General features: G+C 32.6%; 2 protein-coding genes across 3 annotated transcripts; both read left to right on the forward strand.

Moving 5' to 3' along the window:
• The first annotated feature begins 4,364 nt into the window (after positions 1-4,364).
• On the forward strand, positions 4,365-7,804 carry LOC114177730 (probable inactive purple acid phosphatase 9). Its single transcript, XM_028063223.1, has 2 exons — positions 4,365-5,327; positions 6,231-7,804. Exons 1-2 carry the CDS (start codon positions 4,620-4,622, stop codon positions 7,506-7,508), a joined length of 1,986 nt encoding a protein of 661 aa, XP_027919024.1. The 5' UTR covers positions 4,365-4,619; the 3' UTR covers positions 7,509-7,804.
• A 465-nt stretch (positions 7,805-8,269) lies between these two features.
• On the forward strand, positions 8,270-16,165 carry LOC114175353 (alpha-1,4 glucan phosphorylase L-2 isozyme, chloroplastic/amyloplastic-like). Of its 2 annotated transcripts, XM_028060129.1 has the most exons (16): positions 8,270-8,761; positions 9,256-9,485; positions 9,589-9,690; positions 10,744-10,920; positions 11,088-11,363; positions 11,556-11,827; positions 12,168-12,209; positions 12,347-12,464; positions 12,600-13,046; positions 13,162-13,314; positions 13,718-13,846; positions 14,300-14,536; positions 14,634-14,710; positions 14,878-15,064; positions 15,384-15,584; positions 15,694-16,165. In XM_028060129.1, exons 1-16 carry the CDS (start codon positions 8,545-8,547, stop codon positions 15,808-15,810), a joined length of 2,982 nt encoding a protein of 993 aa, XP_027915930.1. In that variant the 5' UTR covers positions 8,270-8,544; the 3' UTR covers positions 15,811-16,165. The 2 variants fall into 2 exon arrangements, with proteins under 2 accessions (XP_027915930.1, XP_027915931.1); XM_028060130.1 differs by lacking the exon at positions 12,168-12,209 and having other exon boundaries at positions 8,271-8,761.
• Positions 16,166-23,036: the final 6,871 nt, after the last annotated feature.

The raw sequence follows: 23,036 nt of genomic DNA on the forward strand, positions 1-23,036 counted from the left end.
CACACTTGTAATCAAGTCGACCTCTTCTCAAATGGTGCATACCTCGGTCTAAAATTCAATAACGAAGAGAGTACCTTGGTTCAATTTATACAATTCTTTTTGTAAATCAACAATGTGAAAAATGTCTCCCTAGTGAAACTTGTGATAACGATCTTGCCATACGTCAATGGTGGTGTCGATCCAGATAATGAATTTAAGAATTTATTCATGCATCGATCGTTGAAGCCATGAGGGAACCATAGTATTGCAATGATCCCAAGGCTCTTGAAGAGGACTTCTTGACAAATGTTTTGAAAAGGTGTCTATTATTCTTGGATTTTAGGTCAAATTTCATAGCTCAAGCTCAAGCATCATAATTCTTGCCATCTAACAAAGGAGACATAAGAGCAAGAGTAGGGTTTTTCATTTGAATGGAGGAAGAAAGGATTGGTGTGAAAATCGGTATGGGTTTCGGAAGCTATATCCAATAGAGAAAGAATCAAGAATGAGAAAGAAGAGGATGAAAATCTGATACCATCTTAGTTTTCATATTGTGTAAAAATTGAATTAGGAGTATACATGTAATAAGACTATAAAAATTGAAAACAATTATGAAACTAACTAACAAAAAAAAATGTTAACTAACTCATACAATACACAAGGAAAATATCTAGTAATAATAATAATAGGTTAAGATTGAGAGATGCATAACTAGGTTGGGTAAGACTAGTTTGTTTCTATTGATCTATGAAGAAAGGAAGAGAAAGTGTGTGGGTTTCACTTGTCTTTCTTATCCAGTACTATGTGAGAAATGACAAGAAATAGTACATGTAATATTCATTTTTTCCTTGCTCAAATAACATTAATTATACATGTAAGATTCCTTGTTTTAAGTTGAACTTGATCAATATTTTTACCTTTTGACCATGCACATGATTATAATCCATTGTATATTATACAAAGACGACGAGGTTGGAAGCTATTAACATATTGTAGTTACACTCACAAAACTTTACCACACAAATAAAATGTTGTTTAGTAACTCGTAAGATCCAATAATTATTAGATTTTAAAATGAATTAGGTATGAAATCTAAAGATAGAAGTTAAATGATAAATTCTTAGATCATCTTAAAATTTTCAGTTTATACAAACATTTTTTCTCTCTACATTTTCTTTATCATAACACGAGTTTTTTTATTGTTAATTTAATATTAGATTGAGACTTTAAAGAAGTTTGAAGCTATTTGAATTGATCAAATGTTTAGTTATACTAAGTAGTTTTATTTCTTCTTGTATTTTAAAGTCCATTCTCATTCTCTTCTTGAATGAGTGTTTAAGGAGAAATGTTGTTAGTGTAAGTTTGAGTTTTTGGAAATTTACTTGGATTATTAAGGGATACACAATGATTTGTTCGATAAAACTAGTTTCAATATAGCTAAAGGGAGCTAATAATCCTTGCCTACAATATGATGTATGTATGAAGTACTTAGATTGTATGAAAAATGATATTATATGAAATATATAATAGAAATGGTGAATTGATTATACAAGGAAGTGAAATGAAATATGAATTATATGCATTTGATATGAGTTTCTTGAATTTGTACACTATAATAAAATCACATATTACTGATGGGCACAATCCGTTGATAGTAGTAAAAATTCGTTGATAAATCATGCTTACTAACAAACTATTGACGAGTAAAAATTTGTCGGTAAACTTTACTAACGGTTCACAAATCTGTTGGTAAGTGCCGATAATCATAAATTCGTGGATAAATATTCGTCAATAAAATGCACGATTGGATCTCCTTTCTCTTCCTCCTCTTCCTATTATTTTTCCTTTATTTCTAAATCTTTTTCCTCTTCATCATCGGGCCATTGCGCCACCCCTTATATAGGTCACTTTCAACATTTAGGATCTCATCCTCCTCCTCTTTTCCTCCAAGTCTTTCCTCTTCTTTCTCCTCATCCTCCACCTCCTTCTCTAACTTTGACAACCACCCTCACCATCACATTTGTCCTCCACTTACACGTCATAGGTGAGCCTCCACATCACCCTTGAGCCATCTCCTCATCTCCTTCTACTCACCCATCTTCCCTTAATATAAAAAAAATCTTCATCAGATTAGGTAGGAAATTTGCCACCCAAAGTGTCAACAGATTTACCCATAGAATGATACCGTCGATAATTGTGTTGATAAGGTAATAAGACTTGTGATTTACTGATAGATAATTTCATCGACTTATGTCGTTAGTAATTGTTATGATAAGTTATTAGCGAAAATATTTTTCAATAAATTAAAATGTTAACTTTGTAAAAAACAATTCGTCGATAAATTTGAGTTTATTGACTAATTAGTTGCCTTTAGTAGTATTTCGTTGGTAAGTAATGAAAATATATTTGTTATTTTGGACTTAATTATGGTCTAAATATTGAATTTAGATTGTATAAGTTTGTTGTTGAGGAAACCTTTGAAAATGTTGTGTAATATGAGTTTGGGTTATTCTTCGAGTGATATGTTGTCATTGGGACAATACCTAAACTGTGTGCAATAATTACATTTATCACCTCACGTCACTCAGGTTATGTGTTGGTCACTCATGCGACATATTGTATAATGCAAGTGATGGCTTGGAGCTTAAGTGAGAGACGTGAAAAAAAAACCTTTCTTGTTGGGAAGTATATCACTCAAACATTGGAGAAGCTGCTCAAGCGATATGGCTTGTGCAAAGCATTGCTCTAAATTCTTAAGTTTGGTATAGGAGAGGTATACATGTCTTGAACATGTGTAAGTGACATGTATTTTGGGTACTCAAGCGCTAGTTGAACACTTTAATGTTGGTTAAATACTTAAGGGTAATTGATGCGTTGGTAATATCTTTTGATAAATTTTTTTTTATTATTGATAAAAATATCCATTGGTAATGAGTCCATAAGTAAAATTCACTAATGAATTCATCAGTAATTTATAATAGTGATGATATCGACTATGACTAGATATGTCAAAAAGAGTTTCAATCCGTGAGTCATCCTTTATAAATCAGATTGAGTCACTTTGACACTCCTAACTATGACCTTGATATGGACTGCTGGTAATAGTACTTCTTTAAAACCTATTGGTAATTTCATCAATAAATATGTTGATGAAAGATGGGTGTGAAGAGAACCCAAAGATCTTTTACTATACCGATGCATTTATTATATTGATGGTAATTTATGAGGAACCAACAAATTTGAGGAAAAATTATTTAGATAACGGTCTACGCGAAACATGGGAAATAGAGACTCGAATAAAAAAAAGGGTTAAATATGTTTTTGGTCCCTTAACTTTCAGTGAATTTTGGAATTAGTCTATTTTGAAACTTTGGACCAATTTAGTCATTCATCTTTCGGAATACGTGGATTTAGTCCTTTTAATCAAATTTTGTTAGGTTTATTTGATGTTTCGTACGCATTTTAGGATTGTATTTGAGTTGTTTATACTATTTGACACATTTTTGCTTTAATGTTAAGTCAAATTCTATTATAAAACGCACTTGAAATGTCAAATAAACTTAACAAAATTTGATTAAAAGGATTTAAATCCACATATTTCAAAAGATGAAGGACTAAATTGATTCAAAGTTTTAAAATGGACTAACAAAATTCACTGAAAGTTAAGGAACAAAAACAGATTTAATCCTAAAAAAAATAGACAAAAGTGAATGCAGGAATCAAGAAAAAATTGAGGAAATATGATCTTGAAAGATTGAGACACTAATATATTGGTTGCATTTCTGAACGGTGACGCCTCCGAAGATGACCCTGACATTAGCGATGTTGGTAAAGGCGAGAATCCAGTTATTTTCGGCTGCCGATTTTGTGACACACAGCCTTGAAACTTGGCGATGGAGTGTGGAGCCTTGCAGAGATAGAGATTAAGGAAACCCTTCGTGGTTTTGAAAATATTTGGTCCATCTTTTTAAAACATAAGCAAAACTGGTCCAGTTTTTAATTTTTTATTTCATTTTAAAATAATTAATTATTGGCACGTGAACAACTAATGTAAAGCAACCCGTAAATATTTTTATATACCTTGATAAAACACCGTTTACCACTTCAAACAAAATTTACTACTGTTGAGTAAGAAAGAATAAATCCATTATTTATAGAATCAAATAAAATTAAAATTTTGAACAGAAGTCAATACTAATTTTGCGTTATATTTGACGGACAAAGAGCAAATGTTTTTACTTAAAACCAATCAACCTCTTCTTTGCCGGAACAAAATTAAATTTAAATCTTATAATAATTATTTTTTGAACGAATAACAAAAAGCTAATTTAGAATTTTTATAATAATTACTTTTAAATGATAATAATTTTAAATGATTGATACAGTAATCCCTTCACTAAAAATACACATCGATGAAGAGAGCGGGGGTAAAAGTACGAAGAAATTGTACAGGAAGAGAAGAGTGGCTAAAGCAAAAGAAGATTGAGGGATGGAATATGCCACTTCAATGCAAAAACGATGCTTTTCACGTCCCTAACCATCGTCCCACAAAACCACGAACAAGAGTAATTCCCACATCCAATATCAAAATCCGAATCCGAATCCGAACCCGAATTTGAATCCAAATCCACCCAACCACCATGATTTCCGATCATGGCACAGTCCCCTTCTTTCTCTGCTTCTTCATCTTCCTCCACTTCCACTTCCCCGGCGTCCACTCCAAAGCCTCCCTCTCCGCCACCCCCACCACGCTTTCTAAATCTGGCGACTTCGTCCACCTCCAATGGTCCGGCGTCGAAGGCCCCTCCGACTTCGATTTCCTAGCCATCTACTCTCCTCCGACTTCCCCCCACGACAACTTCGTCGGCTACCGATTCCTCTCCGAATCCCCAACTTGGGAATCCGGGTCGGGCAACATCTCCTTCCCTCTCGTTGACCTCCGCTACAACTACTCTTTCCGAATTTTCCGCTGGACCCGATCGGAAATCAACCCCAAGCGCAAAGACCACGACAACAACCCCCTTCCCTCCACGCGCCGCCTCCTGGCGTTCTCCGGCGAGGTCGCCTTTGCGCCCAACCGGGGACCCGGACAGATCCACCTGGCCTTCGGGGACCAACCCGACGCCATGCGCGTCATGTACGTCACGCCCAACCCCCAGGAAACCTACGTGCGCTATGGGGAGAAGGAGGACGCGCTCGATGCAGTCGTACTCGCGCGTGTGGAGCGCTATGGGAAGGAGCACATGTGCGACGCGCCCGCCAACTCCAGCGTTGGGTGGAGAGACCCTGGTTATATCCACAACGCGCTTCTTACGGATTTGAAGAAGGGACTAAGGTATTATTACAAGGTACGTAATTTGTAAGGTAAACGACGAAAGTGCCACATTTTAAGTTCCTTTAAGTTGTCTAACAAAACAACGTAAACAATTGTTCTTCAAAAATAGAGCTTAGGATTAGCTTAATGATGTGATGATTCCGTACAACTTAATCAAGTAAAACGTACTCCTACTTTTTATATATTCACTCATAAGGTTTACGACTTGGGTCTTGTGAGACTCCGGTCTTATAAATACTCTTGCATTACTGATATAAATGGAAGAATAAATAATACGTGCTCTGGTAGTACAGAGATTTTATTATACCAACATTCAAATTTCAATCATATTGAAAAAACTGTTATGATTGATAAATTTGCCAACATCATAATTTTTTCTTTAAAAATTAGAGATTAACTTTCATACACTGTTGGCGTAAATATATTGAGCTATCTATCAATCAGAAATCATATTAAGTATATATATATATTTTGAAATTATTATTGTATTAACCAAGAAATTTATCATTGGAGACAATTTCTAATTGGTCGATATTGGAAAAAAACCGTCAATGTACATATTACTTTTTCTGAAGTGTATATATCATGTTTTATTAATTGAATTGTTAAAACTTTTACATTGAATGAACATATCTATTTAGCTCAAACTAAATACCGTTTTAAAAACCTTATATTGAGTCAATACGTTTCATGGTTACACTGGTGAATGAGATTTTATTTGATAAAAATAATGTGGAACACTTGCTTTGGACAGTTTTGCTGACGCCCAAGTCAGGTATTAATTTTGCTTTTGTTAGTACTAAATTGTCTGGTGTTAGTCAATTTTAGAAACAAAATTGATGTTTTGCTCACAAACAGTGAGCCCATGAATGGAGAAATGTTAAGATATTAACTGTTTAGAATTGGTATGTTCCAGGTTGGAAATGATGATGGAGGTTGGTCTGCAACTCACAGTTTTGTCTCGAGGAATAGTGATTCAGATGAAACAATAGCTTTCCTGTTTGGTGACATGGGAACAAGTGTACCATATAATACGTTTGTGCGAACACAAGAAGAAAGCTTATCAACCATGAAGTGGATCCTCCGTGATGTTGAAGCTCTAGGTGACAAGCCAGCCTTTGTGTCTCACATTGGAGACATTAGCTATGCAAGAGGTTATTCGTGGGTGTGGGACCATTTTTTCAACCAGATTGAGCCTGTTTCGTCCAAAGTGGCATACCATGTTTGCATTGGCAATCATGAGTATGATTGGCCTTTGCAGCCGTGGAAACCTGATTGGGCCAGTTATGGGAAAGATGGGGGCGGTGAGTGTGGTGTGCCTTACAGTTTGAGGTTCAACATGCCTGGAAACTCTTCAGAACCGACTGGAACTGAAGCCCCACCAACTAGGAATCTTTATTATTCATTTGATATGGGAGTAGTACACTTTGTGTATATTTCCACGGAGACTAATTTCCTTCCCGGGAGCAACCAGTACAACTTCTTGAAGCATGATCTGGAATCAGTTGACAGGAACAAAACTCCTTTTGTGGTAGTGCAAGGGCACAGACCGATGTACACTACCAGTCATGAAAATAGGGATGCTGCTTTAAGAGGGAAGATGCTCGAGCATTTGGAACCTCTGTTTGTGAATAACAAGGTCTCACTTGCCCTTTGGGGTCATGTTCATCGATATGAGAGATTTTGTGCGCTGAATAACTTCACATGTGGTGGTAATGTGGGTCAGAGCACAGGGGACAAGAAAGGATATACTGTTCATATGGTGATTGGCATGGCAGGGCAAGATTGGCAACCTACCTGGGAACCAAGGCCAGACCATCCCAATGACCCAATCTTTCCACAGCCGAATTGGTCCCTGTACCGTGGGGGTGAGTTTGGGTACACAAGACTGGTGGCTTCAAAGCAGAAGCTTGTGCTTTCTTATGTCGGAAACCATGACGGTATAGTGCATGACACGGTGGAAATTCTGGCATCTGGGGAAGTTGTCAGTGGTAATGGAGACTGTAGTATTGATGTTAATTCTAAAGCTGAAAATAAGATTGTGGAATCCACTTTGTCATGGTATGTGAAGGGAGGAAGTGTGCTGTTTCTTGGGGCATTCATGGGTTACGTTCTTGGTTTCGTTACAAGTGCCAGGAAGAAGTCTGAAGAGACCAGGAGCAATTGGACTCCAGTGAAGACTACGGAGACTTGAACTGTTCATTAATGGTTACCACCTTTTTAAGTAGGTCGTGAAGGTTCACATAAAAGAAAAACAAAATGAGATTTCCGCTCGTTTTAGTTCAAGACTATTAAGTTGTCACCTCATATACTTGAGGACGTGTCTCTGTATATATGCATTTTTTTCTTGCTTATTTATGGCATCTGAGGCCTTTCGTATGACCTTGTGTTGTACATTATTCAAGGTAATATGATTTGTCGGATGAGACCATACTGTTGTAACAGAACAAAAATGTTAGATATGATATGAGTGCACTATTGATACACTAACTTTGATGTCGCAATAGGAAATACCCAATTTGGTCTATAACTTGTGAATGTCATAGTTGTTTTTTGATACACAAACTTGGAAAGGAGAGATTGTTACCCCTCTTGAAAGGCAAGCAAGCTGGTTTCATTGAACGTATAAGATACTTTTACGCAACTCTTCAATTAAGAAAATTTTCTAGATTCAAACTCGAATCAATTGTTTATTATGGGCACATAGCACAGCGATGAGCCCAATCTATTTTGTCATGTGTAGGATTTTAAGTCGGATAGAAAAGTAGCAATATTGCGTTGCTGTCCAAGTGGTCATATTCGGACAAGGAATCAGCGTGCTATATCAAAATGTGGACAAAAATTACTCAAAAAAATCTGAATGTGTTGGGCAGAAACCCAGAAATATCACATGGGTAATTTGGTCATTAACTGTTTCGTTGATATGCGAGTTTAATAATGATGATTCTTGATCATGAAAGGAAGAAGGAGAACCAACCAACCAGTGTCACAACAGGGAACGGGGATAGTGACACTGTTTTTGCTCGTGCTCAAAATGAGAGTACCGTCTACAAATACCAAAATATTAAAGATAAGAAGACAGACAAACACACACATAAACACTTCCTCTTTCACTCACTTCTTGGTCTTCCTCTCAAGTCAAAGCAGCATTGCATGAACATTATTTCTGTGCTGCTTGTTTCTATTTTATTGGAGAAGCTTAAGCACTGATTTAAAGAAACCGAGCACCAATGGCTGCTCTACCCTTCTCAACGACCTGCAGGCATTCCAACTCAGCTTTACATCACAATCCAAAATCAAGCTTCACAGGTTTCAGTCAAAGAAACAATATTTGGCAGTTGCTTGTCATCACAAAGTCAATTTCCAGAAGGGCAATAAGAAAGCTCTCTGTGAAGAATGTTGCCAGCGACGAGAAGCAGGAAGTGAAAGATACACTCACCAAACGAGGTTGCTTGCTTGCTTGCATTTTCGATTACTTTGTCACTGTATTTCTTTAGTCACTTCTTTTGTTCTAATGTATATAATTCAGAAATTCATGTTTATAATTCTCTTGGTTATATATCTTTCAGTTAGCTTTGTAAGATGTTAGTTTTGGGGAAAAAATTGTATGAAGTAATAAGTGGTGCATCATGAACAAGTTCATCGGTAACCCTGTTCGAGCATATATCAAATTAAACTGTCAATGCATATAATAGCAGACCTAAATAGTGGCTTCTTATGATGGTTACTATAACATTTTTAGGAGTTGAATTGGATCTTACATTAGCTTTGGAATGTCCAAAAATAGTAATGTCCCTTTGGAAGTATGCTCCAGATTTTCTCCCCATCTTTATGTTTTTATTGAGCTACAAATATGAGATGTATTAGTAATAGTCTAAACATTGTTTTTATTTTTCCTGTAAATAAGTTCCTAACTAATAGTTCTTTCTTCACGTTCGCAGATAATTTCTATGAATTTATTCCAGATTCTGCATCTATTGCTTCAAGCATAAAATTCCATGCCGAGTTCACCACCCCTTTTTCTCCGGAGAAGTTTGAGCTCAATAAGGCTTTCTTTGCAACTGCAGAAAGTGTTCGTGATTCCCTCATCATAAATTGGAATGCAACAAATGACTACTATGAAAGGAAGAATGTCAAGCTAGCTTACTATATGTCTATGGAGTATCTACAGGTTCTTTACAGGGTTTTCTTTATTGGGGGCAGAGATCATTTTCATAATAAATGATTATTAATTATTAATTTCAATTAATATCTTCCTTTTCCTAACTGTGAAGGGTAGGGCATTGCTAAATGCGATTGGGAATTTACAGCTCTTGGGTCCTTACGCCGAGGCTCTCACAAAGTTGGGTCACAATTTAGAGGACGTGGCTAACAAGGTTTATTTATATTACAATTTTCTTCTCTAGTTAGAAACTATAAAGTGATTTAATTTTATTTATCAGTCAGTCGTACAGGTGGCAAGTTGAGCAGAACTAATACTATTTTGTCCATTTCACAAAATTGTTATCTATTATCTTGCGGATTAATAGTTTCATATTTAATTCTTGAAATCACTGAGATTATTTTGAAGATTATTGTTAGCATTAGAATGTGGATTTGGACTTAATTCAAGTCTACATAATCAACTTATAAAATGAAGAGTGCACTTACTAATGTGCTATAGAGCAAACCCACATGAGAGACTTAACACCATGTCCAACCCATAACTCAAACTCTCAAGACAATAAATTTATGAGTCTTCTTACTTATATGATGCTTAACTTTTTCAGTTTTACTCAATTTGGGATTTATGCTCACACTTGGATTTTCAACAATATTTTCCCTCAAGTGAAACCCTTTTTCATCCATGATTATTTGATGATAACCTCTAGAGCTTAGCCATGACCACTATAAGGCTCTAGAACAGACTAACCTCCACATTTTTAGGAAGACTTTTGATCTCCATATATAGATCCACTGTCAGGAAGATTTTGACAGAAGGAATACTCATATCTGGATTCATTGCCAATTCCATTACACTCATCTTAGTTGGTCATCTGAACGAGTTATCGACCATAATACCATCTTAAAATGTAGATTTGGGCTCAATTTAACCTCACGGAATAAGTTTGCGAGGCAATGTTTGCACTTTACTTATCTACCCTATTTTAGAAATATCACTAGTTAATGTAATACTAAATCACTACTTTTGAGGTTGCAATTAAGGGAATCCCAAAGAAGTCGCAACTAAGGTGGGTTAGGACTGGCCTCAATTAAACAAGTAATCAAGTTTACCAGTAAAATCCATTTATCTTTTATTGAAACAAACTCCAAAGATTAAGATAAACTGTGCAAGGACCACATAACCCTTCAGGAGCTACAATCTTATGTACATACTTTCAATAATTGAGTAAAGCTTCATTAAATGCAAATTCATGTGAAATCCGCAGGAGCCAGATGCTGCCCTTGGGAATGGTGGATTAGGTCGGCTCGCTTCTTGCTTTCTCGACTCCTTGGCCACTTTGAATTACCCTGCATGGGGATATGGACTTAGGTATAAGTATGGTTTATTCAAACAACATATAACAAGGGATGGACAGGTCGAAGTTGCTGAAAACTGGCTTGAGGTATATTTTATATGCATGGTTTCATAGTTAATGGCTTGAAGCCACTTTTCATATTAGGTTGGGCATACATTTTTCTTTAGTTGTTTTGTTACTTTTTTGGGTGATTCAGTTGCTATATTAGCAAGAAGTTGTTTTGTTGATTCATTGATCGATTTGTTTCTATGCAGATGGGAAATCCCTGGGAAATTCTGAGAAATGATGTCTCTTATCCTGTTAAATTCTATGGAGAAGTTATACCAGGGCCAAATGGAAGTAAACAGTGGGTTGGAGGAGAAAATATATTGGCCGTTGCTTATGATGTTCCCATTCCTGGATACAAAACAAGAACAACCGTAAACTTGCGATTGTGGTCCACAAAAGTTTCACAGGAAGAATTTGATTTGCAAGCTTTTAATTTGGGAGACCATGCTAAAGCATATGCTGTTTTGAAGAATGCAGAGAAGGTCTAACCTGTGGAATATTGTAACTGTTGAATAAACAAATGTCTAGTTTCTCCTTGTTACAAATTGAACTTGCACCTTCATTTCACGTACTAACTGTTATATAAACTTCTTTGTTTTAGTACTAACTTCAGTTGACTGTGTGGATAAATGACAAAATTATGCTCACTTTTTTTAATGTTATATTTCAAGCAGATCTGCTACGTTCTGTACCCTGGTGATGAATCAATAGAAGGAAAGACTCTGAGACTGAAGCAACAATACACACTGTGCTCTGCCTCTCTCCAGGATATCATAGCACGCTTTGAAAAGAGATCAGGAAAGAGAGTAAATTGGGACACTCTCCCAGATAAAGTGGTGGTGCAAATGAATGATACTCACCCAACTCTCTGCATTCCTGAGATAATTAGGATATTGGTGGATGTCAAGGGTTTAAGTTGGGAGAAAGCCTGGAATATTACCAAGAGGTACTTACTTTTGCAAAACATGTTTATTCACCTTGTATTTAGAAGATATAAAGCCATTGTTGAGATTTCAGCTAATAGCTTGGTCTCTTGGTGGTGTAGGTCTTTAAAAAGATATTAGATCCTCACATTTCAATTCTTTCCATCCGTTTGTGTTGAATTTCAGCACAAACCAAATGTCTTAGTCCATGCTTTAAGCCCAAATGGCTCTTTCGGAGGGGAAATACTGCCTTATGGAGAATTGGTGTTTAAAAATATTATTTACTAGTAAAGGGTAGTAAGACTTTGTTCTTAATTTTCTTTTTAATCCTTGGCTTCAATATTTTCAACAAGACTGCTGCAGCTACATTGATCAAGGACCAGTGTGCCAACTTAAACAAATAGAGTAGGTTCCTATCTTCAAAATTCAGAGCCTCTCAATAATAATATTTGATATCGAGTGCTTTGTTGATTATCTTCCTAGGTAACTACTAGTTTGAATTTATACATTTCTGATTCATCTTTTAATGGATCTTCTGTTAGAACTGTTGCCTACACAAATCACACAATTCTACCGGAAGCACTAGAGAAGTGGAGTTTGACACTTTTGCAGGATTTGCTTCCTCGACATGTGGAAATAATACGAATGATAGATGAGGAGGTATTATTGTTCCAAATGAGACTTCTGATTTTTAGATTGTCATATTGTGTATAGTTCTTGGTTCATTTGTCCATTCACATATCATTCTTTGTGAAACCTTATCTTAGTGTTATGCGTGTTTGCATTGCTATCCAGTTGATACACGAAATCATTTCCGAGTACGGGATAGATGATCTAGACTTGTTTCAACAAAGACTTAAACAAATGAGAATACTAGAAAATATCGAGTTGCCTAGCTCAGTGATGGAACTACTTCGTACACAAGAGACTTCAACTGTTGATCCTGTGAAGGTAATTGATGTTGAAGATAATGATGTAATGGCAACTGAAGAAGAAGAAAAAAAAGATGATGATGATGATAATGACGAAGTAGAAGAGGGACAAGAAGAAGAAGATAATGAAAACCTATTAGTTGAAGAGGATACAGATAATAAAGTTGAAGTGAGATTCAAAGTTGATCCAAAACTACCAATGATGGCTCGCATGGCTAATCTGTGTGTTGCTGGTGGGTTTTCTGTAAATGGTGTAGCTGCAATACATAGCAAGATTGTAAAAGATGAAGTTTTTAATGAATTTTACAAGGTAACACAAAAATGATTTCTCTGTTTTCAAGAACATTACTTTCTTGGGATCTCACCGTATGTAATCCAGAAAATAAAATTCTCATCAAATTTCATCATCATATGACTTTTGACAGTTGTGGCCTGAGAAATTCCAGAATAAAACAAATGGGGTGACTCCTAGAAGATGGATCCGTTTCTGTAATCCTGATCTTAGTAAAATCATAACCAAGTGGATTGGAACAGAAGACTGGGTAACAGATCTTGAAAAATTGGCTATACTTCGCAAGGTAAACTAATTTAAAATGATATTTGAATTAGATAAGTTGTCTTGACATGATTTAACCTCCAGAGTTGGACAATGAATATATGTGCATGACTGATTGATCATATGTTTAGCTTCATAACCTGAGGTAATATTTTTGTCCTTATTGAAATTATGGGGTTTTAGACAGCGGGAAGAAGATATAAAAGAGAATGAAATACTAATTGATATTAGGAGAATGAAAAAGCTTATGTGGTAACTAATCCTAAGAGATACTTATCATAATCCTAATGAAAATATGTTAACTAATCCTAAGAGATAACGAGGAGATAGAGAAACTAATATTAGAGGATAATCTAACATATCATGAGACATTTCCTATATTGTAACAGTTTCTTTATCTTTTCTTTAAGAATTTTATTTACCAGTTTGCAGATAATGAGGATCTACAGCTAGAGTGGATAGAAGCAAAAAGAAGAAACAAGATTAAGGTTGCATCATTTCTCAAAGATAAAACGGGTTATGTCGTCAATCCAAGTGCAATGTTTGATGTACAGGTTGGTTTTCTGTCACCAACCACTTCATTCCTTTCTTCCACTGTTTTAGTTAACATTTGTATTGAAGGTCTGGGGGTGCATATTTGACCTAGATCAAAGAATGGATGTTACTTATCAAGTTCCTCCTTGTTGATTCTGTAAACCTAGAACAACCCAAGCATATAATACCAACCCGTTGCGAGAGATTCTTGCATACTATAAAAGTGTAGCAATCAACCATGCAAATTTTGCTTAAATGTTACTTTAACATCACGGATTCAATTTTTAATTTAGTTATTTTAGTGTATGTAATATTAGGCTACACATGAAAATCCAATCAGTGTCGGCTAAATAGAAAAGAAGTCTTAAGTAAAATTGTACTTGGGAAAGTGTGATAATCATTAAAATTCTAATGACATGTTTCTTCCTCACTCAATTCATGGTTAGAGAAAGATCTGATATATTCATTTTCAGGTGAAGCGCATCCACGAATACAAACGACAGTTACTGAACATCCTGGGAATTGTTTATCGCTACAAAAGGATGAAAGAATTGAGTGCTGAGGAAAGAAAAGAAATGTTTGTTCCTCGAGTTTGTATTTTTGGGGGTAAAGCATTTGCAACATATGTTCAAGCTAAAAGGATAGTAAAATTCATCACAGATGTAGGAGCTACAATCAACCGTGATCCAGAGATTGGAGATCTTTTGAAGGTATGATTCAACATAGGGTAAATATTTTTAAATGTTCAACATAGCTACAAACCTTTTTCTGGACGAAGACTGATTCTGGTCTCTATCTAATGTGCAGGTTGTGTTTGTTCCTGATTACAATGTTAGTGTTGCTGAAATGCTAATTCCTGGCAGTGAGTTGTCCCAGCACATCAGGTACATTTTTTATTAGCAAATATTTATTAAAAATAATTTACTTGTAGTTTACAACCAAAATGGTTGGTTTTGTGTTCTTGTAAGTCCTAATTTGAGTTCATTTTATAGGACTGATATTATCATCAACTATAACAGTTTTTGTTTTAACTTTTTCTTTGTCTGTTTAGCACGGCTGGGATGGAGGCCAGTGGAACAAGCAACATGAAATTTGCAATGAATGGATGCATAGTTATAGGAACTCTTGATGGAGCTAATGTTGAAATAAGAGAAGAGGTAGGAGAAGATAACTTCTTTCTTTTTGGTGCAAGAGCAGAAGAAATTGCTGGGCTACGGAAAGAAAGAGCCGAGGGAAAGGTAAATTTTAAAAGAAATAAGAATACATGATTCATCATTCAATGTTTCTTTCCCTTTCCTTTCATGTTCTTCTTTCGTAACCATTGGCTAAATGTAAACAAGAAATATATCAGCTAGACACTAAAAAAAAGCTTGACCAAGTTCAGAACCCTCATGTTCTGGTAATTTGCTCTACTACCATGATGCATTTGGCATGAAAGCAACAAAATATATAGTCTAACAGTTGAAGATTCAATAATAAGGCTCTATAGATCCTTCAAAATATTATCATTGTAGACCAAACCAGTGGAAGCATCATAATCTTCCAAAATATGTGCAGTTCGTGCCAGATCCACGGTTTGAAGAAGTAAAGGCATATGTAAGAAGTGGTGTTTTTGGCTCCTACAATTACGAAGAATTGATGGGGTCCTTGGAAGGGAATGAAGGGTATGGTCGTGCTGATTATTTCCTTGTAGGGAAGGACTTCCCCAGCTACTTGGAGTGCCAAGAAGAAGTTGACAAGGCATATCGTGATCAAAAAGTAAGTATTATATATAAAGGAATCATATATAGAACCCTAATAATGCAGTAGTAATAATATCAAGCACATGACTCATGTAGCGATTTAAATTTCATTGATGTGGGTGCAGAGATGGACAAAAATGTCAATCTTGAACACGGCTGGTTCATACAAATTCAGCAGTGACCGGACCATTCATGAATATGCTAGAGATATATGGAGAATTGAACCCATTGAATTGGCATGAAAAGTTACTCATGCAAAATCTGAGTTTTTGGCATCTTCTGCTTGCTTAAAGTCCATCAAAATTCAAGTTCATCAGGGCTTGAAAGAATGTAAGTATGTTAGTGAACCTCCTTTATTGTTATGGGAGAGTTAACATTATCTTCATCCATTTTGCTTTACGTCTCAGAAAAAAATAATGTAAAATTAGATCTCTGATTCTATTTTAAACGTTGGTTTGAACTAAGTAATCAATGTCAAATAAAATCAGACTCTTGTTCTACTTAGTCCGTAACCATTTTGTACAATTTTACAGGGACTGTTGTGTACACAATTCATATATCTGGGCAATGGTAACATTATTATATTATTTAGATGAACATTCTATATCATAAAAAGCTAATTATATATATATATATATATATATATATATATATATATATATATATATATATATATATATATATATATATATATATATATATATATATATATATATATATATATATATATATATCTTTTTTTATGTCAGCAACATGCTCGTGTTTTTTTGTTGTTGTTTCAATTTTCAAACTATCGTGTCTACATGTTCTTTATAGTGTGTTCTTCTTTCATTGAAATCCTAATCTCATGAAATGCATCTTTTTCATTCCTTCAAGAGGTAATGTTGTATCTTTCTTACAGTGTTTTCAAATCCTAACCTAATTCCTATCTGATATGTTAAGTTATTGAATTAAAAGTATTTGGTAAACTAGATGATAAATTTAAAATTATAAAATGAATATAGTTATATAACTGAATTTTATGCTTTTTAGATAAAAATATAGTATTATGTAATAATAGTTTTATTTTTTAAAATAATTAAATTCTTACCTTTTTTTTAATATTTCAATTTTTAAATTTGTATATGCTTTTCTACTCAGACAAATCATTTTATTTAAATGAGTTGATATAATGAGTATTAATTAAATTCAATTTTAATTTATTTTCAAAAATTTAAACTTTTTATTTCTCATTTAAAACTCTTGTTATATTGAATTTGTTGTTTTAATAATTTTTACTCTCTAACATTCACATAGTACTATGTAAGAAAATGTCAGTTATTTTAATATATATATATATATATATATTTTAATTTAAACTACATAAAAATTTAAAAGTAAGCCAACAAATACTAAAAATAGTAAGATAATTAATAGTCTTTATAGAATTTAAATAAGTAATAATAAGTAAAAAGAAGTTAAGGTTAATAAGTTATTGTATAAAATATAAGAGTAATTATAGAAATATACTAAATAAGATAAGTAATAAATAGGTATGGCAACAGGAGGAGGATGAAGTTTGCAATTTTATACTCATTTTCATAAAAAAAATGACTTAGATATACATTTGATCTTATTTTTGTTGTTTTTATTTAATTTGGTCGTCATTTTTGTGTTGTGTTTAATTAGGTCTTTATTTTCATCAAATTTTGGTCAATTTAGTCTTTTTCACTATCGGTGTTTAAATAGTTAACGTTCTTTAATAGTGCATGTCACGTGTCAGCTCCTGTTTTTTTGATTTTTTTTTTATTTTCTTAAATTTTCTAACTTTTTAATTTTTTTAATTATAAAAAAATTGGGTTCACGTGTCAAGTCACAATAGTTGCTATGTGTTAATGCTAGTGCCACGTGTCACTTTGTGGTTGTATATTTTGTTCAATTTAGTTTCAATATTCTTTAGTTTTGTTCAATTCAGTTTCTATATTCGTTATTTTTATTTAATTTAGTCCCAATTTTTGTTAAAATAAAACAATTTAATTTTTAAAATTGACATTTTATTACTTATTTTTGAAATTCAATTATAAATTATTATATTTAATTATAAATTGAATATAATTCTTAGATTCAATGTTAAATAGAATATAATTATTTAAATATTATTAAAATTTTAAAAATATATATTAACATTTGTAAAACTGATATTTAAATCTAAAATATTTAATATTGTTATTGCATTTTAGATATTACAATTTAAAATATTTTATATTTAAATGTTAATTTTATAAATATTAATTTACTTTTCTAAAATATTTTGAATATTTAAAATATTTTTAAATATCAATTTTAAAAGTATTTTAGAATATAAATATTAGAGAAAAACATTTAATAATTATATTCTTATAATATTTTAAATAAATATATTCTATTTAGTAATTAAATATAATAATTTTATTCAATTTATAATTAAATTTAATAATTTATAATTGAATTTAAAAAATAATTAATAAAAATGTCAATTTTAGAAAAAATATTAGTATAATTTGTATAAAAGATATTAAATTTGGTATGAATTTGAAAGGGACAAAATTGATTTATTTTAAAAAAAAATTGGAACTAAATTGAACAAAAATAACGAACATAGGAACTAAATTGAATAAAAAAAAAAACACAATCACAAACTAACACGTGGCACTAACATTGACACATGATACAATTGTGACTTGACACGTGGACAATTTTTTTGAAATTAAAAAAAAAATTAAAAAAAATTAAAAAAAATTAAGAAAAACAGGAGTTGACACGTGACATGTACGGTTAACTATGTGAACACAGTTACTCAAAAGGACCAAATTGACCAAATTTTGACAAAAATGAGGACTTAATTGAACTCAAAACGAAAATTAGGTTCAAATTGAATAAAAACAACGAAAATAGGGACCAAATATATATTTAAGCCAAAAAAAATTGATCTTTGTCCTTATATTCAAATCCAACATCTATTAAACTTCTGTCTCATCCCATCTTCACCAGGTAATGGATATATATTTTTAACCATACTCATATCCGCTTTCTTACTGTTTTAATATTAATTAATTTTCATAAAATAATATAAAATTACAGTAAAGGAAATATAATATTATCAAATATAATATTATCAAATATTCAATATTAAGTGGAGGTTTGTTTTTTTGATATCAAATATATAGAAAGAAATTATAATTATATACATTTCAAATTAGAATACTAAATAGAATTTCATGAGAAGCAAAACATTTATTAAATTTGCAAATATTAATGAAACCTAGTTGATAAAATTTAAAAATATTTTTTTAAGAATATAAAAGGAAAACAAATATTCAAATTAAAATATATTTTAAATGTTTGTTTACTTCAATTTTTTAAAGTCTAATGAATCTCTTTTTTATACACTAATAAAAGTTATAATACATCACCGAATCAAAATCATGCAAATAATAAAGATTAAAGTAATAATATTAAATTTGTGCATTAGAAACAATTTGAGAGATTATTGAATGAAATTGCACAAAGAAAAACATACATATAATTACATGTATGATAAGATGAAAAATACCTTAGAGATCCAAGAAAAATTTTCAAATATCAATACAGTCAATGGTTGAGAAATAACGAAAATTGTTTTAGCAAAACAAAAAAGTTCATCAAATGAAACAAAAATTAATAATAATAGAGTAAAGAAGATAAATTTGTAATATTACCTAGTAAATGAAATGTTTATAATATTAAACACTTGAATTGAGAGTGTTTAACATTTTCAAGTGAAAGAAAAATATATAATAAATAAAAATATTTAAAAATAATAGAAATATTGAAATGTAAGACATAAAAAATATTTAATTAACATACATTAATTGAACATAATTGAAATTGAATCAAGGTTATGATAAGATGAAAAATATATTGAAGATGTGAAAGAATTTTATGTAAAACAAACAATTAGAAGAATTAAACAATATATATATATATATATATATATATATATATATATATATATTATAAAATGTTACTAATTAACTATGAATATTTTAATAATTTAAATGAGAACAGAGATATGGTGGGATGGATATTAGAGTGAGTATAGGACGGGGACGTGACAGATATGTACATTTCATACTCTTCCCTATAACTAATTGAAAAAGTTGGAGATTCTCCATACCTATACTGATACCTACTCAATACGAAGATTTTCTGTCAAAACGGAAATAGGTTCGAGCAATATCCACAAGAGTGGGTTTATTTGCCATCTCTAGTTATGAACTAGCTTAAATAATTTGTAGTCTATATAGTTTATAATCTTGAAGTTCCTAAAATAAGTTATTTTGATATATTTACAAAACACTTTTATATTAGTTAAACTAATTATTAATTTATTAATGTTACCACATTCACTCTTATTATTTTATTGTATTTTTATTTCTTAAAGTTTGATTAGTTGATGACACTTTCTCATTTACTTAAATTTACACTTTATGAAGGGTAAATGACATTTTACTTTTTCTTATTTTAAACTTTTGCTCTCTAGCATTCCTTAATAGGATTTGAAGAAAATATTTCTTCATGATGACTATGTAAAGTTTGTGTTTCACAAATTGGACTCATAACTTCGCATTCTACACATTCACCTTGTGTTTAGACATTATATTTTTTTTAAATATTTTGATTGAGTAGAGTAATTAAAATATCTTCTATTTTATTTTTCTTCTTTATTAAAGTATTTGAATTTATTTTTTAGATAAAATTTTATTTTAAAAAAATGTGTATTTTAAAATTAATAAATTCAAAAAATAATAGTTAAATTTAAATATTAAAATAATATTTAATTATTTTTTTCAATATGTACAATGGGTATGAATTTGGCCTAGTCCAAATGACTTGATCCTAGTTCACATGAGTCAAAGTAATAAAAGTTCACAAGATAAAAAAACCACATAAAAAAACTTAAGGACCAAAAGAGTAACAAAATCCAAAATAATCAATCAAACTGAAGGTTGAACTAAGTTAGCTTGAGCTGAAGATGGAGACGAAACGGCTTGAGCCGAAGGACGAATCAAGTTGATTGGGTTGAAGAATCTAACAAAGCAAACTAGGCGAAAATTTGAGCTGAGTTACCCCATACTAAAGGTCGCAATGTAGGTCAGGTTGAGAAATTAAGCGGAGCTGGAGAGAGCCAAAGGTTGAGTTGGCCCGGTTTGAAGGTTTAGCCGAGTTGACCAAGTTCAAAGGTCGAGCAGAGTCATCTGGTCGAAGGTCAAGTCAAGCTGATTCAGGCCAAAGGTCTACCCAAGTTGGTTAGGCTGAAGAATCGAGTCAAAGGTTGAGTCAGGCCAATTAGGGTCGAAGGTCGAGGATAGTAGACCCAGACGAAGGTTGACCCAAGTCGGCTTGGGTCGAAGGTCGTCGAAGGTCGTCCGAGGTTGGTTGGGATTGAAAATTGAGTTGAATTGACTCAAGCCAAAGGTTGAGCCAAGTCAATTAGGCCAAAGAAGTAGTATGAAACAACATAAACTAAAGGTCGAGATGAGTCGACTTGGGTCCAAAGTCAACTTGAGTCGACTCAGGTGAAGGTCAACTTAAGTTTACCCGGGTCAAAGTTCAACTAAAGTTGGTCAATCCGAAGAATCGAGTTAAATTGGCCCAAGGTAAAGGTTGTGTCGATCCAATTAGGTCCATAGGTCAAACAGAGTCGACTTAGTTAAACCGAGTCAGTTTAGACCGAAAGTTGGCTGAAGTCAACCAAGTTGAAGAATCAAGTAAAGTCAGCCTGACCCAAAATTTGAGTCAACTAATTAGGACCACATATTGAAATACTTTCTTAAAATTCCCAATTTTCAATTGTCTTTTAATTTCCTCCTTTAATCAATTCATTTTTGTTTAAAAAAAAAATAAATTCACCAAATAAACTAATTAGTCTATTAAATTGCCTCATCTAAACACACTATCAAGTTTTTTTCTCTGTTTCCTAACCTATTTGTAGAGGTTAATGAATAAATTAATTAATTAAAAATCAAAGCAAAACGAAATTGTGATTTCCTTAGTCAAGAAAAATGGTAAATGTAATTTCATCAATTTATTTTACGTTGTGTCAAACTCTTATTTGTGGAATTTATGATAAACTATATATAGGAAGAAGGATTCCTTTACGATCATGAAAGCATCAACAAAAGTCTTCCAGTGAGAAGTGATTTATTGGGCAAGAACAATACTGGAGAGGAAATGCAAATTAGAAAGTGAAGAGACCATGTTAGTGTCTAACCCAAAAAAAAATTGATAGCAAGTAGAACACCATTAAGATTTAGGTTCCTCAAGGATCAAATGGGGTTCTTGTGAAGAATCTTCACCTTTCTTGTGATAGTCAAAAAAATTTTAATGAGGAAAGCTAAATATTGCATGTTTAGGTATTGCACTACCACTAAAAAGATAATAAATGAAATTTCAATCTTTTGCCTTCCATATTATTATGAATAATGAGAGTGTACAAGACTACGACTTCAAGGGATGCATTTCTAAATAGAAAGGATGCTAAGAAAAATAATGAACGAAAAACTATATTAAAGAAGGACAAAGTACTATTACCCTTCCCTTGTTTTCTTTACATGGATTAGCATAAAAATAGGTGCACTATCATGTATGTGTGTACGCATATGTAAATATGTATAATATTATATTAGTAGGTATGATATTGTAATGTTATTAAGTTAAAACAAAAGATAAAATTTGTTTACAACGGTTGATGAGCAGGGAAAAAAAAAGGAAAGAAGATTAACAGTTTTACAGAAAACATTGTTAATTTTAAAAAATTTAACAAATAATTATATGATAATGATATAATGACTTGATTTTTTGACCATTTTCTTACCCGCCTACGTGTCATCCTTTTTTTTTAAAGTGTGAATGTCATTTGAGGCACACTGCAAACGCATGTAGTGTGGAGTGCACGCACGTGAAAGGCAAAGAAGAGATTGAAAAAATTAACTCGACGTGTTCATGTAAAACAGGAACACTTTGCAGAGACATTTTCCCTCCTTCTTCTTCCACAAAGTTTCTAATTTCTTCATTGTTGATGTTTGGTCTGGATAGCAATTGGAGCGGAGAGCGGAGAAGTCGAGAGTGGATTAGGTTGTTGGATGTCGTTGGTTGGCCGAAAATTGGTCGCTTCTGTTGGGCGATTCCGTTGGGCGCATGGCTTGGCCGCAGGTACCTGGTTGCGTCGTGGTCTTACAGGTAATATGTTTTATGTATTCTTTAATTATGAGGTTTAGTAATTGTTGTTTTGTTTAGATATGATTATGGTATATGTTATGTTGGAGATTTGGGTGTTTGAGAGACTTGGATTAGGCGAGCCCAATAGGGAAATTATTTTCCCAAGAATTTTGCGATGGCCAAGTTTGAAGTTAAGGACAACAAGCATTGAGAGGCTTTTGATTAAACTGAAGGTAATGAATTTTGTGAT

This window comes from Vigna unguiculata, chromosome 3 (genome assembly GCF_004118075.2).
Source record: "Vigna unguiculata cultivar IT97K-499-35 chromosome 3, ASM411807v1, whole genome shotgun sequence".
Lineage (NCBI taxonomy): Eukaryota > Viridiplantae > Streptophyta > Magnoliopsida > Fabales > Fabaceae > Vigna > Vigna unguiculata.

Bases quoted from the DNA above. Each gene is read 5' to 3' on its own strand.
- LOC114177730 (XM_028063223.1), top strand. From the start codon at position 4,620: ATGATTTCCGATCATGGCACAGTCCCCTTCTTTCTCTGCTTCTTCATC. The intron at 5,328-6,230 runs GTACGTAATTTG...GGTATGTTCCAG, and splicing joins GACTAAGGTATTATTACAAG to GTTGGAAATGATGATGGAGG.
- LOC114175353 (XM_028060129.1), top strand. From the start codon at position 8,545: ATGGCTGCTCTACCCTTCTCAACGACCTGCAGGCATTCCAACTCAGCT. The intron at 10,921-11,087 runs GTATATTTTATA...GTTTCTATGCAG, and splicing joins TTGCTGAAAACTGGCTTGAG to ATGGGAAATCCCTGGGAAAT. The intron at 13,047-13,161 runs GTAACACAAAAA...GACTTTTGACAG, and splicing joins TTTTTAATGAATTTTACAAG to TTGTGGCCTGAGAAATTCCA.